Source organism: Clavelina lepadiformis, chromosome 3 (assembly GCF_947623445.1).
Source record: "Clavelina lepadiformis chromosome 3, kaClaLepa1.1, whole genome shotgun sequence".
NCBI lineage: Eukaryota > Metazoa > Chordata > Ascidiacea > Aplousobranchia > Clavelinidae > Clavelina > Clavelina lepadiformis.
The window spans coordinates 16253122-16269964 of record NC_135242.1 but is presented as its reverse complement, the minus strand read 5'-3'; the positions used below and the strand labels follow the sequence as shown (position 1 = coordinate 16269964).

The 16843-nt window shown below is 34.8% G+C and overlaps 2 protein-coding genes across 2 annotated transcripts; one reads left to right on the top strand and one right to left on the bottom strand.

The window, feature by feature from the left end:
- The first annotated feature begins 576 nt into the window (after nucleotides 1–576).
- Nucleotides 577–4839, top strand: LOC143448869 (COP9 signalosome complex subunit 7a-like). Its single transcript, XM_076948788.1, has 7 exons — nucleotides 577–829; nucleotides 1106–1273; nucleotides 2626–2750; nucleotides 2870–2947; nucleotides 3110–3215; nucleotides 3952–4091; nucleotides 4396–4839. The coding sequence occupies exons 1-7, from the start codon at nucleotides 647–649 to the stop codon at nucleotides 4433–4435; spliced, it is 840 nt and encodes a 279-aa protein (XP_076804903.1). The 5' UTR covers nucleotides 577–646; the 3' UTR covers nucleotides 4436–4839.
- Nucleotides 4840–5008: 169 nt separating this feature from the next.
- Nucleotides 5009–10825, bottom strand: LOC143448868 (HBS1-like protein). The gene is made up of 10 exons (XM_076948787.1): nucleotides 10015–10825; nucleotides 8446–8805; nucleotides 8213–8362; nucleotides 7789–7969; nucleotides 7290–7467; nucleotides 7015–7180; nucleotides 6745–6885; nucleotides 6296–6495; nucleotides 6066–6225; nucleotides 5009–5924 (listed from the first exon to the last, which is right to left on the bottom strand). Exons 1-10 carry the CDS (start codon nucleotides 10579–10581, stop codon nucleotides 5784–5786), a joined length of 2244 nt encoding a protein of 747 aa, XP_076804902.1. The 5' UTR covers nucleotides 10582–10825; the 3' UTR covers nucleotides 5009–5783.
- Between the last annotated feature and the right edge of the window lie 6018 nt (nucleotides 10826–16843).

Below are 16843 nucleotides of genomic sequence, written 5' to 3'. Positions count from 1 at the left end.
ATCGGTCATTCGCACCTTGTTTTGCTTATAATCAATTTCAATAAAAAGTGACTTCATAGACGGACCAACATTATCAATGAATATATATTCAAAGCCGTTCTCAATAAGTTCTATTGTATCTTGAATTTTTAGATAAACAATTCCATTTAGTTTTGGAAAAATCACCAACTGTTTCTACTTTTAGGTTTAATATAGCATACATTTGTGCTTTGGTGGTTTATTATATGCATTACAATAAAAACTTTGTTAAGTTTGCAGCTTGAAATTATAATAAACTCCCAAAATCGATCAGAAAAATTTGAAGTCGAGCTTAATGATACCGCTGAACTCGAATAATTGAAATGCAGAACTCGGAATTCAAAAATCTTTCTGAATTCGAACTTAAGTAATTCAAAATGCAGAACTCAAACTCACTTGAAAATCGATCGACTTTGCTGCCCTGATTAAACCTTAAATAGCTAAAATTATTATTTTTTAAGCTCGTTCAAACCAAACTTCTATTTTTAATTGTATGATTTACTTACAGTGAAATAAACAGGAAAAAATAATGTTTATATGACTTCTGTTTACTTTGAATTTCTGCAGTTTCACATTTTAATGCCGTAATACGTTATTTGTTATAGTTATAGTGGTTGGAAGATAGGCTATGGAAACAGATGCTCAAAGCAGCTTAGCTAATGCAGTAAATGCTAATCAGCATCTTGAACCGTTTTTAGTGCTAGCAAAAAATACAAGAGGAGCTGCTTTAAGAGAACTTATTAAGCAAGTTCTTGAAGCAAGCGGAGTCTACGTTTTCGGAGAATTATTAGACCTTCCATGTGTTCAGGAGGTATTTTCACATTCATTTGCCGTCAGTTTTTGAAACGTGTTATATAGCAAAGTTTTATATTTTGCAGTTTTTACCTTTGCACTCGCATATTTTACTGTTTATGATGTTTACCTTCTCTTATTGTTTACAAAATTATTCTATGTATACGTAATATGATATTTTAGACCAAAGTATTTACTGGACAAAATTAAATTAATTTATATTACATTAAAAAAATTTCAATTATTTTATTATGCAGTTGTTAGGTATTATTTAATGTTAACTGTGTTTTTACAGTTGAAAGATGACCAAGATGGAAGCAAGATTTTTAAGCTCCTTAATATATTTGCCTACGGAATATTTCAAGATTATACGGCTCATGCATCTGATCTCCCACCACTCTCAGATGCTATGTCAAAAAAGCTCAAGTGTTTGACAATTGTCAGCCTGGCAGCAAAGTCTAAGGTATGTTATGATGAAAAAATGTTAAAGTTATTGGTTTCTAAGACACCGCAGGCAAAACATGTTTCCATTTGTATGTGAAAAACGCTTTATTTTGATGCAAGTAATAATTAGTCAGTTTTGTAAAATTACAAACAATTCAGTTAGCAACATAAAGGTTTGGATGCTTTTAGATGCAATACCATAATCTACACACACTAGCATATTTGGGGGGGGGATTGGGCCATGGGCCCCCTCACAAACCAAAACTTTTTTACGTCATTATTCATTTTCATCTATCACATTACTTTTTGTCTACTTGTTAGCTATAACTTGTAAGAAAACATATAATAGGCGGGTGTACGACATCCCAAAATCGTTGTGCAATGCGTTTCATAAGTGTACATCATAAATTGGCAGCTATTTTACAACATTTCATTTCAAGGCGTTATAAAACGGGTTTTAAGGCATACTTACCCAAAAATTTTGTATATTTTGCACAAGTGGGAAAACATAAAAATTTTGCACCCAACTTTTAAAACTTTTGGCCTTCCCTCAGCACAATCCTAAATACACCGCTATCTACACAGATCTTATCATTTAAGCCAGCGTGGTCCAACCGCATGCGGCCCGCGGATAAAATTTTTGCGGCCCGCGAGCTTTCACAGTATTGATTTAATTTATTTCAATTAGAACAAGTATAGCATTTGGATAAAAAGTGTCAAAAATTTAATTCAAAGTTGTAGACAGCAGGGCCTATACTGTTTCAACCTATCAGGTCTCATCAGTACAACTGGGCTTCTTAAAGGCTGGTATGTACCTAGTGTTCCGGACGTTTTTGTTTCCTTTAAATATTCCACTGTTTTCATGTTATGTATCTTTTAAATTGGAACCCTAATACTGGCTATTGTGCAACAGTCAGAAATTTGGCATAATCCAATAATTGCGACAGCATCATTGCATCGCATCATCCATTTGTCTGTTACGTCATAATAGTGGGCATTATAGATGTGAATGAACAAACTCGTTCTACTAGGTAGGCTACTAGTTACTGATAGACGAAACACTGGAAGATAGTCTCCGACTTGCTACCACTAACACTGGAATTGATGCAGAAACGATAGTATCAGAGAAACCTCGACCACAGGAATCTCACTGATAGAGATTTGCAATAAATTTCTATTTGCTATTGTTTAACAATTTCGATTACGCACTCACTATCATTTTATTGGAAATGGCCCGCAAGTTGTCACGTTTTTGTAAAGTGGCCCTTAAGTCAAAAGTAGTTGGACCACGCTGATTTAAGCAATAAAGTGTACATTCCTAAAAACTCGTAATACATGCAAATTTGCATTAAAATATATTTAAATATGCAGTACATTCCTTATACGTTATTATTGGAACAACTGAACTTGAAGAATATACGTGAATTAGAGGATTTGTTGATTTCTGCAATATATGCAGATATTATCCGTGGTAGATTAGACCAACAAAACTCAAGGTATATTTTTACTGTATATTTATAACTCATATATTACATGAATGTTTATGCAAAATGTGCTTAAATGATGACACCTAATGTACTACTATGTGGGCTAAGCTAAGACATTTTACATGAAGACTCGAAGTAGATTGGACAATAGGAAGGGATTTGACACCAAATGATGTTAACTACATTGTGGACACTTTATCTTCCTGGTATGTTCACACTAAAACAATTGCAGTTTTAAAACATTATGTATACAACTAATATAAATATACTTTGTATGCTGTTATAAAATTGATACTAAAATATAAGCTGTTTCTTAAATGCTGTCGTGTTGTTTCCAATTGACGTTATTTTTTAATGTTGATCCTTAGGTGTTCCAGCTGTGAAACTATGCTACGGAGCATTGAAACTCAAGTGTTAAGTGCAAACACTTTTCTTAATGAGGACATTTTAAAAAAAGCTCAAATAAATAATGAGGTACCGGTACTAGCAAACCTGCATCAAATAATGGTTTCTTTTCTTTCTTATACCATGCATACTTTTCTTTTTGTAAGCATTCCCTGCCTGATTTTTAATAATGCAGTAGAATCCGCTTGATAAATCCATCCGTGTATTGAATCCAATTTGCTTTGGGACGGAATTTTTGCATTGAAAAATAGCCGGTTAATAAATCCGAAATTCACTTTATTAATCTGTTTCAGAATGATTTCTGTGAAAAAAATTTAACGTAATCTCAATCGATTCAAAAGCTAATGTATGTCAATTGATACAGTGCAGAAATGCAGCAGTACCTTTGCCGTTTGGCCAAACCACGCTGGATAAGTTTTTTGCATTGCCCGCTGACAAATCAATATTGTGCGATGTATGATACTATATTAAAATATGTGTGCTTTTTTGTATAGTGTACTCATTTCTATTGTGACGGAACATAAATCCAAAATGGCTTAGCGTAATTGCCAGCCATGTTAATCCATACAAGCTCTAGCAGCTATCCCTGTTTATGCAAATACCTATATTTGCCTTGTACTTATTTTATGTTCCTTTTCCTTATTTTAATACAATAATATTGCAATAGGATTGAGCATGTTAAATTAAGCATACAAATACACTAAGCAACTTAGCCCTAAAATTTAATGAATTTAAAAAAAAACAAACATATATTTTGGATATTGTTCTGATATTTCCTCAGAGAAATACATGTGTTTTTTATTAGGTGGAAAATATAAAAAGTACTATCAAAAAAGCAAGTGGTCATGACCTTGATGTTGCATCCGACTTGCGTACGGCTGGCAACCAACACCCTGCACCATCAGCCGGATTCGAATTTAAACCAAAGAAGTCAAAAGTGAAAGGGTACCATGTTAATTATGTCTTTCGCCTTTAATGAATTATCTCAAGTGATTTCATTGAACTGTGCTCACTTGTATCCATATTAGTTTTATAGCAATTTTTTGGTAGCAAATGATATTTAGACCTATTTTCTAAAACAAGCAAAAGTTTAATTGCAACACAACCAATTTGGCCTACGAGCATATTGTCGTGGCCACCCCAACAAACTACTGTTTGGTTGTACAAGTAAACAATCATATGCAGTATAGTTTATAGCTGTAGCTTTTGCTCTGTTTTATTGTATGTACTGTAGCAAATTTATTTACAGCTTACGTGGAAGTGGGATGAAGTTATGGTCTAAAAATTGAACTGATGTTGAGAAAAAAATTTTTGAACTGTTGGAGTGTATTTCATCAGTACTCAGTGTTTACTGTGCAAGGAATTCGTGCCAAGCGCAAATACATGATGATTCAAGCCATTTACAGCAAAGGTGTCTCTTGCTTAACGTCATCATAGTTGCAACTTCCAACAACAAAGAATACATGCCTATATTATTAAGCAATTTTAATCACTAATTAAAGAATATGGTATGATAAATTAGCAAGTTGATCGCGTAATTGGAGCGTGTAAATCTAGAATGAATCAGCAACTGTATAGAATCAGTATGGAAGTGTGATTAAGGGTTATGATATCAGCAACTGTAGGTTCGCTGCATTTTTAACATGATATTTCAACGTTATGAACTGTAAAATAAAATGTTACGCCAACGGCATATTTTCTTGCATTAATGGAAAATACAGAAAATGTTATTTATGCCTTTGCTGACAAAACCTTATTTCGTTTTCTCCTGCACAGAATTGAATACCTAGTCATGAGTTTTGTGAATGATTGTACGTCCTTCAGGAGAGTTGTGAAACCACGCAGTCCCACATTCTGAACACTTTGGATAGTACTATACACAGTACTTTTGTATTGCCATTAAACCTGCAAATAGGTATAACAATACGACTTCAAACCAACAGCCCTGCCTTGTTTTACATATATAGGTCCAATTTATACAATATTTTAGACATGCGAGTGTACTACCACCATGGTTGTAAGCTTTTTGCCAGGTGCAACACAAAGCAATACCACAAACAAATAGAAATGATCTAAACTGGAAATTGGAATAAATTTAAGATTTTATCTTTGTTAATAATTAATTAATTGTTCAACAATAAAAAGGTAAGTTACAGAAGAGTTCACAGAATGGAAACCATACAAGTCATGGCAGATATTTACTTCAGTGTCAACTGAATTTGAAACACAGTAAAGCTTTATCCATCCAAGCACCTAGCACAAAAGTATTGCACAGTTTAGAAAATTTTCTAATAAAAATAAAACATTGCAGTATGCAATATTTTTAATTTCAGAGGTGAATCTTACTAAAGACGAATTGAAAAGTCTATGGAAGCTTGGTTAACAATATGGTATGCAAAGCAAAATCAGCCTACTTGCATTAAAAAGTTAGGTTCCAAATTTCTCTTATTTTAAGAAATGACCAAACGTTAGTTCACGTTGAAAACCACTATAAACAGGTAAAAAACAAACGAGATATTGAAACATTAATTTCAGTATGTTGGGGGTAATCTAATCGTTCCAAAAGTAGCCTTGACAGCAAAATTATCTGCAAGCGCTGACACCTAAGTAATTGCTTTCAATTCACCAATAAAAATATTACAACAATTTCATGACAACACATGCAGCTATGGTGGATCCACCATATCTTAGCGTAAAACGTCCAAGTTCCTTCAAAGCTGCATATTCCTCTAAGCATACTGGCCTTGTCACTTCCACTTCTACCAGTGCATTATGACCCTTCATTTAAAAGCACAAAAATTATTTTTAATACTCCAAAAAATCTGCCTTAAATATAGCCCACTCCAACAACAGAATATTTTTTTATCTGGTTAGTGAGTTACACAGCAATATATTGATAAAATACATTGCTAAGCTCACCTTTAATAAAACTTTGGGTTTCTTAGCTATAACCTCTCCTGTGCTTTTGTGAAGTTGAGAGTGAATTCTTCGAATTACAGCAGGCTCAGACACTGCTTTATAATGCAGTTCTACAGGAAATCCACGAGTGATGGGAACTTCAATATTAAAAACTACAATCCTTCAAAACACAAATTCTAATTTTAAGGCATATTTAACTTCTCTTGCACAATCAGAAATGCCATTGGTACCTGGCTTGTAAGCGTGTGACTGCACGAATGGGATTGTCAGCATCACATATAACACTTCCGTTGGTAACTTTCATTGCATCGATACCAGTTAAAATAAGCGTCGCGTGCTCACCAGCAAGAGCAAAATTGCTTCTATTTCGCTCGTCGCCAACTTCTACTCCTTTAACTAAGCCACGTTCACTGGCAGGCATTACTTCAACCTACAAGATATGTCAATTGAGTTTTTAACAAAACTCAAAGTTTTTAAATGCTTTATCTAGGATAAACCTGGAAAGAAAAAATTTCATGCAATAGATTTAAAGTTCGTTAAGCCAACTCTTCTTTAATGAAAGTTAATCTGACCGGTCAAGGTAAAAATACTATGTGGCAAGTAAAATTAATTATTGAGCCCCAGATAACTCTGTAATTAAATGGTTAACAAACTTGAATTGTAGAAAATGTAAGCATACTTTTGTTCCAGGGCAGACACCACCAGATTCGATTTTTCCCGAAATATATATTCCACTTCCTTGACCACGATAAACATCATTAACACAGAATCGAAGTGCATAGTCCACAGGACGAGTAGGAGGACGAAATCTATCTATGACCTATTGCAAAAAATGCAAATATGAGTATATAGACCAATAAGGATTGGTTGCACTTTTCTTTCACAAACTACAAACATTATTTTGGTCATTAACTGCAGAGTTAACACAAATGTTTTCCATGCCGGGTACCTCCAACAAACAAGGTCCTTTATACCAAGAGCACAATGTTGCATTTTTGGCTTGTTCAGCAAGATTTTCACCCAACAGTCCACTTACAGGCACATACGTGACATCGCTTTCACGAAAACCAGCTTGTTTTAAAAACTGCTTAAGCTTTTCAACTATTTCATCAAATCTGCTCAGACATTCATGTAATAATAACATCTTCAAAATATTTCATCAGGATTATCAAGATGTAGTGAACACAAATATAAAATCAGTAAATATGCTTCAGTAGTCAGTACCTTTTCTTAGACCAGTCAACTGTATCAAGCTTGTTAACAGCAACAGCAAGTTGCACCACACCAAGTGACCGCACAAGTAGCGCATGTTCACGTGTCTGACCTCCAATTCCAAAACCAGCCTCAAATTCATTTGTGCTTGCTCCAACTACAAGCACAGCAACATCTGCTTGTGACGCACCTGAAGCGAGCAATCATTGTAAAACAACATAACAAAAAATATTGTAAGTATTATGTCAAAACACTTGCCCATTTTGCATGCGGTGAATTAGCGAAAGCTAGTTACCTTAAAATTTTGCATAATTCATGGTAACTTATAGAATTCTGATAACATTCATTGTTATGTAATCGATCAACTTTGAATAACCCAAGTAAATTAAAGAGTTCGTTCAGATTTTAGTTAACTGGCTTCCACTATGTTCAAAATGATTTACTATCGGCATGCATTAAAGTTAATAGTTTGTATCAAACAAAAAACTATTTAACCATGCTTTGTTTAAACCTGATATCATGTTGGGTATAAAATCTCTATGTCCTGGAGCATCCATTAAAGTAACAATTCGGTTGCTTGTTTCAAAATAATTATGAGCAACATCCATCGTAACACCACGTGCTCTTTCTTCCCCAGTTTCATCCAAGACCCAAGCATAAGCAAATGATGCTTTTCCTTGTTTACGAGATTCCTACAATATCCGTTTATTAGCACAAAAATAAACATTTACTTTACTTGTTATTTTATTGCTAATAAATCACAAGATATGTGACGAATGTCAAACATACCATCAAGCCTTTGGTCACACTCCAACAACTATTAACAGACTATTTGCATATAATATCTTTAAAGGATTCACTACAACCTAACTTTTGAACTGCATAGATGTTCATAATAATAACAATAATGATTATGCATTAAAATGCATTTATACCTGTTCATATTTGTGGATAAGACGTTTTGAAATAACCCCCTTTTGAAAAAGCAAATGGCCCATCATAGTCGACTTTCCTGCATCAACGTGACCTATTACAACCATACTTATCTGCTGCTTTTCATCTTTCATTCTTTTAGAATATTCCTCCTGTGCACAATGTAACAAAACAACGTCTAGGAGTCTATCAAAATGCCGTGAAACATATGTAAAAATTTAAATGTGAACCTTACCGTATAGTTAATTAAATTCTTGACTTGTTTTCCAGGAGTTGATGGTGCACTTTCATTACCATCTACTCTGCGTTTTGGTGTTGAAACCAAATCTGATTTTGAACTTAGATTGCATTTCGCTTTTTCCAGTTGCTTGTCTTTGTTCATAGAACTATCAATTGTCAACACAGTGCCATTTTGTACATTATGTACCGCTAATTGACATGCTGAATTGCTGGAATCTGGTGAGCCAGTAATGCAAAATCCAGTTTTCGCAGGTGCCAGTGAAGTGTTTGCAGCTTTGGTCATTTTTGTAATAACCAAATCAACAGGATCAGTTTTAGGCTTTGATATGGTATCAAGAGTAGTGCTGGTATCACCCTAAAATATAATTATGAGAAAGACAAATTCTAAGTAATCCAAACTATATGTATAAAAACAGAACCTTTGTTAGGCCATTACGTTATATTACGGGTAGTGTAGTGCATGTATGTATACAAGCACTACCCGACTTATGAACACCCAATATCCAGGGCCCACAGAAGTTAACAAAGTCAAATGTTTGCAACGGAACTTTTCTACCAGAAATTAGATAGTGACATTGTTTTTAGCTGCTCAGGATGCATTCTCTGGAATTTAACAGGTCAAAATGAAGTCAAACCTTATCAACATTTTCAATTTTCATAACATTTTTATGCAAGTGAATAAAAAGCAATTTTGCTTGTAAATGCATGTGGAAGGAAAGCATCCTAACTGAATCATATCAGCATGTGAAGGAAGAAAAACTGTCACAATGCCCACTTGGATTACAATAACTTTTACCACAAATGTCCTTTTGTTAATTTTTTACTCAATTTAAACAATTTATGAACAAATTATAATACTCCTAATTTCACATTTACCACATAATTCGCAAACAAATTAATTTTGTTAGGTTCAAAAATGTCAAAATTTAATAGAAGTAAAATCAAAGAAAATTTTTATACGTCAAAATAAAAATAGCCCTGCCAATACCCTAAAATTAGAGATATGGACAACATGCTCTGCACTTGCAAACATTGGCAAATGCGATGTATTTAAATAGTGATCAGTTTTTATGTGCACATCTAATGAAGCAACACAAACATGTAATAAAAACATAACATGGCCATCTTTTTCAGGCCTATTATTGGACAATGAAATTTGTGCTGCTTCAAGGTCATCATCAATGAACCGTAAAATCAGACATGAACATTTTGTGTTTAAATGTCTTTCGAATGAGCTAAATAAACGAGTAGGCCTATGCAGAAAACGTGAATGTCTGGTATACAGTTTTCCACACCGAATGAACAATTTTACACATCCCACATAAGAACTATCGATTTACAACAGCCTGTAGAAACTATAGTCATTTGGAACAGAATATACTGTATACAGTTTATTTATATGAAGTTTAGAATTTGTTCGTAAGCTAGGGAGTGCTTGTGACAAGTTGTTGGAAATCTTTACAGATAAGTGATAATTTTATTCATTTTTCTCCTTGTTGCCACAACAAGGAAAGTGAAAAAGATAATTATATATATAGAAATTTGATTCTAGGGTTTAATATACCTGCTTTGACCTTCGTCCACGTCTGTGTGTCCGCTGTGGCATGGGTACTGCATCTGACATCAATTTGCATGTTGACGAGGTAGTTGTTGTTACATGACTTTGATTTGACGATGAATCATCGTTTGAAAAAGTATGAGCTCTATGAGCTGAGTTCAAAAGATAATTGATTGCTTGTTCACAATCGAAGTTGCAATTAATTGCTGCGTCTTTCATTTCTGATTCAGCATAATTTTCTCCAACAACATTCCTCATTAATTCTAAGCAACCATTTAATTTCTCAATGGCACGTGTACCGATGACACTTTTATGGTGGTTCACCATTGTGTCCTCCTGATATTCTTTTCGATGATAACTTTTCTCTTCTTCACCAACTTCCTCTTCTACAGTATCTTCTGATGGCATGTACGAACCAAACTGAACACCTCGCCCACTAGAGCGAGAGTATGAATATTGCTGCAATGTCCCAGGTGACACACAATAGTCATCATCATAAGAATGTCCATATATGTCATAATCATCATCATAGTCATAATTTTTTGCATTTCGTACATTGCGGTGCCGAGACATAATTCTATGATTTTGCTTTAAAAATGGTTAAATCTAACCAATATTTGACTAATATAGTTAGTATTAATACGTTCCAAAGCACTTCACTTTCCAGGTGAAGGTTTCCGAAATATAAAACACCAGATTTATTTTATTAACCAAATCAAGATTCCTACCCATTTTGCAATCTAACAAGAAATGTTTAAATCTACAATTTATCATACGATAAGTGCCATACATATGTATGCATAAACTTTACATACATTAAAATAAGGGGGTTTAGTATATAAGTGCATAACCAGATGAGTGAGATAACGTCACAATTTGAGTAGCTGGGGTCTAGTATACAAAGTGTGCACTTGTATACTAAATATCCTGTGGTTGTGCACTTGTATACTAGACACAAATAAGCTTCATGTACAGCCTACGGACTAATCTACAGTATATATACATTTCATGTAAGGTAGCATCTTTTTTCCAGCTGACGTTTATGCAAATTGATATTTTATTACCCAGGTAAACGGCCTAGTCTGTGAATTAAAATGTATGCTCAATTTTCATCTTAAAACGTAACGTGGGCACTAATTTTGCCAAAGTATAGGCTAAATTTGAAACATATTCAGAAAATATGTAACAAGTATGCCGAGCTAATATGTGATTATAAAACCAAAATTTATTCAAATCCCTTGAAGGACTGCAATGTTCTATCAATAAATAGCTTATTTGAAAGTGAAATATGCACCACCATGTTCAAAGCCAAGCATCAATTGCTTCCTGCATTATTTTTAGATTTTTTCCAAATAAATTCATGGAGATATGTCAATTCGCTAAGAAATCAAAACAATTTTTGCCTTCCCTTCTACAGTAAATCCTTAACCCAACAAACTATTCGATATATGGGACCAAAAATTTGGAATTCTCTGCCTAATGATTTTAAACTTTTTGAAAATAAGACAATTTTTTATAAAACGTTAAAAAGTTATTTTGCTTCATCATCAAACTTCTATGACACTATGTGACAATTGTAATTATCCACTGTGTAAATCTGCACTCCAGCATCAAGCACTTTCATATGTTTTGTTGCACTATACACTTGTTCTTCTCTACATAATGTATATATTTTCAATTGTATTCCACTAATGGATGTTTTCTGGCTTTAAGTCACATTCTGTTATTGAGTGAAGGCAACATTTAGTAATACTGCAACTGCAATCTTATTCACGAGGTTTCACTGAATTTTTAATACACATTCACTTGCTGTATCTTTTTTTTAACTTCAAAATAATTAAAGCTTTTCTCAACCACATGCAACCAAATTTTTTGTTGTCAAATTGTAGACATAAGCAGTAAGCATCCAACTTGCGCACGACAAGTACCTTTTGATAAAGCACTTTGATAAGACGATGGTATTGGAAAATTTCGAATCGAGCTAAGAAAATTATATGTCTATCTGTTTACTTATTAAGTAACTTGTAAGTTTTCAACACCAAATTCCACAATTTCGGATATTTACTGCAATCACTGCAGATCGCTTTTATATATTTTAAAGATAAAAGACTGGAACCGGTTACTGGATGGAAGAGTCACCACCATAGCGCCACTAAGCCTTAAGCTTTGGATCAAGAGGGGTCAGCACTACTATCTATTGGATAGCATTGGCATCTTTTTCCGTATATCACTGTCGATGTAACAGAGAAGATTCCATCTTGCAACGAGCAGTATTGTCATCACATCTTCCAAAGATTACCATTGTTGTGCATTCATGCTGTACAAACTCGGGCTAATCATCAAGGCTTTTTCTTAGTGCTATGGCCATCAGAAACCGGGCTCTTGCCCGGGATGGGAATTTTTCCCATCCACTGATGTACAGAGTTGAAGCAATTTTTATTCTTCAGTTGCTTGAACACACCATCTACTCGTCTGCTTAATTTTCGCTTAATTTTCGCTTAATTTGACGAAAAATAAAATGATTGATTGAATTTTAAAAGCTAAAAGTAACCTAATCCCCGATTCCCTCTGACCCAAACTATCACTTCCGAGATTATATTAATAAGCTAGGCTGCCAATGGAAATAAACGTTATTTTACAACTAAAATGATAATTTTTTTCAAAGTCTAAATTAATTTAAAATTAATCCCTCTGACTCAAACTCGCAATTGCAGTTTTAACTGAGTACATGTTAAAGTTTTATGGTGACATCACCAATTACAGATTGGTATTTTGAGCAGCGCCTTGCAATTGGTGACCTGTCAGTCACTAAGCAGAAAGCAAAAGCAGCGTGATACAGCAAAACAGCAGGCTGCAGCATCTGCTCTTTTGGTTACGACCCGGCCAGCCGGCCTCCAAAATATACAGGTTCGCTTGGACCGCTAAGATCACTTGTATTGCTTGGACCACTTGGATCTGGATCGCTTGGACGAGTTAGTTGCTTGTGAACGAGTTGATTCTGATGTCGTCCCAAACAGGGACCACTTGCCAAATGTTAACTCCCCTTTTAAAATCAAATTTTTTGCAGTTGAACACATAACTGACGTTTACAATGAAAATAATTAGCAAGATAGAAAACTCGACCAAAAGCAAACAACACTAAAAATTGTAGCTCTAAAATACTCGCAACATGGCCATTGTGCAGAGCAAGTTTACAATAATGAACTAATTGAACCAGATAGATTGAAAAATCTGTTAAAATGTGCAAATATTACGATGTGTTCGCTATAGAAAAACAGCAAAATTGCGTTACGTATTTTGTACATGTTTGCTTCAAAACGTAGTCACCGTTTTTTTAAAACAGGTAATATGTGCGTGTTCGGTCGATCTAGCATGGCAAATGCTGTATCTTCATTTCCAGTAACGTTTTTACTTTCGTTTGTTACCCTTTTTATTTATTTGCTGTGGTCTCCATACAGTTGTAATAATTTGTTTAAGAAGTCCCCGATTCGAGCTAAAGGAATACTGGAGGAAAACCGGTAGTATGTAATACTTCGGCCCCTCAGTGAGGTCTGTGTTGTAAGCTTGCAATCAGAAGTTACACTGAACGTCTTCCAGAAATATAATGTTTTTAGTTTGCCCAAGAGGTATGCCAGATAAGAAATAGAGTTTATTAACAACAAAAGATTCAGAGAAGACTACCTTAATGAAATTATAAGTTTAACAAATGTAGATAAAAACTGTAAGAACTGCGTGTTTGACAACTGTTTACACTTTTTGCTCTCTCGAATTTGCTTCGCGTGAAAAATCTCTGCTCGGGTTGCAGGTAGATCTACTCCCCTCTTAACTTCTACTGCGCTTGTGCGTAGAATTGCGAGCACGAAAATAATTGTAGCACCGGATCAGACGCGGGTGACCGTACGTTCACAGCTTATCATAAGTAATATCAACTTCAGTTAAACGCAATTAAATCAACTGATTTTCTGTTACTTTACCATGAATTTAAATACGGATCAAACGTTGTCACACTTCTTTGTTATTGTTGTATGCAGAGTAGGCCTATGCCAAGTAGGCCTACACCCGGACACACAGAATGACGTCATAGCACACTTTGAAATGTGGGGAAATTGACCAGCATGATTGTTCCATTTGCAGATCATCGCATATGTTTTCTTGCTAAAATATCCTGATTTAGTTGAACATGTATTCAATTAAAGAAGTTTTTCCTGATGCACTTTCACCAATTCACTCCACATTAAAAGAAGGAAAATCTGAGGTAAATTTTGCAGCTTCATGTCATTCTTCGCCAAACGTAGAAGAAAAGAAGCACCAACTTTTTTCGTCTTTTTTCTGATAATTTCTCTGACACTTTTGCTAATGCGGCAAAAACAAATCTGACACGAGCTTCTCAGTTTTCTTCAGTGTCTTCGTCCGATTCCTTTCAAGCCTTTCTTTCTTTTTCGACGTCCAAAAATACACACAAAAGAAAGCTTTCCTCTGAGAGCTTAAGAGAAACTTGGGTTAGTAACTCATCCTGGATCAAACAATCACAGGATGTAAATGCACATTCAAAAACATCTCTGAAAGTAGGAAGCACATAAAGAAATCAGATTGAGTGAAGGCTCGTCTGGAAAATTGCAAAATAAACGTTTAATGGCTCCGCTTCAAGCAATTCGTTTGTTGAAAAACTTCAAAAAACAACTCATGTCAAGCAGTAGGCTACCCAACGGTAAGAAATGTTTTAATTTCCATAGTTAGAAAAAATGAGCTATTCTGTTTATACAAACACGACAAGAAAACCGGAAAAACTCAATACACCACTTTAAATCCACAAACCTCTTCTGATGTTATTACTGTTTGTCGCTATTACACATCCCTTAAGGGTGATTCAACTTTGAGAAGGCGAGTTACATGGCTGCTAAATGCCCCTTCTCTAGCGTTGCATGAATAGCAATATCTGGAAAACTTGTACGTCTCCACCGAACCACAGGAAAATACAATCTCTAGCAAAGATAAGACGACAGCCGCTTACATAAGAACACGCCCTTGCATTTTGAAGGAACTATGTCAGATAAAACACCTGAAAACAAATGAAATCTATGACACTCTTATAGACAATTTTGGAAAAGAAGATGGAGTTCGGGACACAAAGCAAATTGAAAACCTTAAGCACACTGAAAAGAAAAAGTTATCAAGCAGCAAGGAGCAACCAGCATCACCTCAAAATATTGCCGACGAGGTCATGCAGGTGATCGGTTACAGCACGACGAATAATAACACATTTATAAAGTTGGTGTTTCATGACAGTAAACATGGTCCTGTTGTTATTTTACTCAATGACAAAATGATGAACATTTTGCGGGGTGTATGTTGTATGGACAATCTTTTACACAACTTCTTCTCAATGTTGGAACATTGTATTTTTAATGAAACGTATACATAAGTCAAATGGTCAAAATTATAATTACAACAAGAGTTCGTTCACAGCAGCACGGCATGGTCAGTTCAGCATCGATTATTATTTATTTATCTACCAAATTAAACACGGACATACTAATCAGTTGATTTATATACGGTATAGATCTTACCATTGTGACGTTAACTTTGCAGATTTCTTTACAATGTTGCCGCATTTATTAGTACAGAAAAATGTGTTTTTCAGCTTTTCATTTGGGGGCCTCTTTTGTTAAAACACCCGATTCGTCTGCTTTCCGCCCATTGAAATGGGTGGAAATGCGGTAATGTTTTCCCATTCGAATGGCAGGAAGTATGCCTTTCTCACCCTAGACTCCTAGAGTAAGAAATATGCATTTGGAATGGGGAGATGTTTACTTCGGCAGAAATATGGTTTGTGGGAAACCCCATTGCTGAAAGCAGGTCCATTTTAATGGGCGGAAAAATAGACGAATGGGGTTCACAAACCATACTTGTGCCGAAGTAAAATTCTCCCCATTCCAAAGGCATATATCTTACTCTAGGGTAAGAAAGGCATACTTTCAACCATTACAATGGGAAAAATTCCCGTACTCTGGACCATTTTAATGGGCTGAAAGTAGACAAATGGGGTGGTTAAAAAGCTTTAAACGTTTTTCCATCATAAGGTCGATATAGCATATAATTAGTAAACACAATCTTTATTTCATGTAAGATTATATTGTAAAACGCATTTGCCCACCTTTATCTTAATCCTTTTATTTAGCACGTGCCTGTATTATCTCATCGTAGTTAAGTAGTCCAGGTATATCATATATATAGCAGGTATAGCATAAGCCAATTAAGGTGTCAAGTTACACAAAACGCTGAGACAGCCACTTTTTAGCTCCATAGCGCTATTTATATTATTCAGTAATATATTGCCTTTTTCAAATATCTGTTTTTGTTTACACGCAGTTAACATTCTGAAGTAAAATATACCAAGGCGCCAATAGCCACACTTTTAGCGGCTTTTTGTTTTTTTGAGGGTGCTGATCTATCCCAAGCTTCCTCTCCGAGATTATGAATGTAACGAAAAATAGACTAGTTAGTTTTGTTACAAATTTCCTCCCATTATATGACTTCCACATTTCACTTCCATAGTTCCATACATTTCCTACAGGCCTTGATTATACTATGTCCAATTTGATGACCACGCATTCTCATGCTGTCTCATTTGCTTACATTTGGTCGTTTTTTTTTGTTTTATTCTACTTGAATTCACTTAGGTCCATCTTAATCATCCGCTTCCACTTCAGATCCTCATGATCATATTTGTTCCTCAGTTTTGCTTCTATTCGGTCCCGATCGGTACCTATTTGATCTGGATTGGTCCCCATTCGGTCCCATTCGGTTTCATTCGGTCCCATTCGATCCCATATGG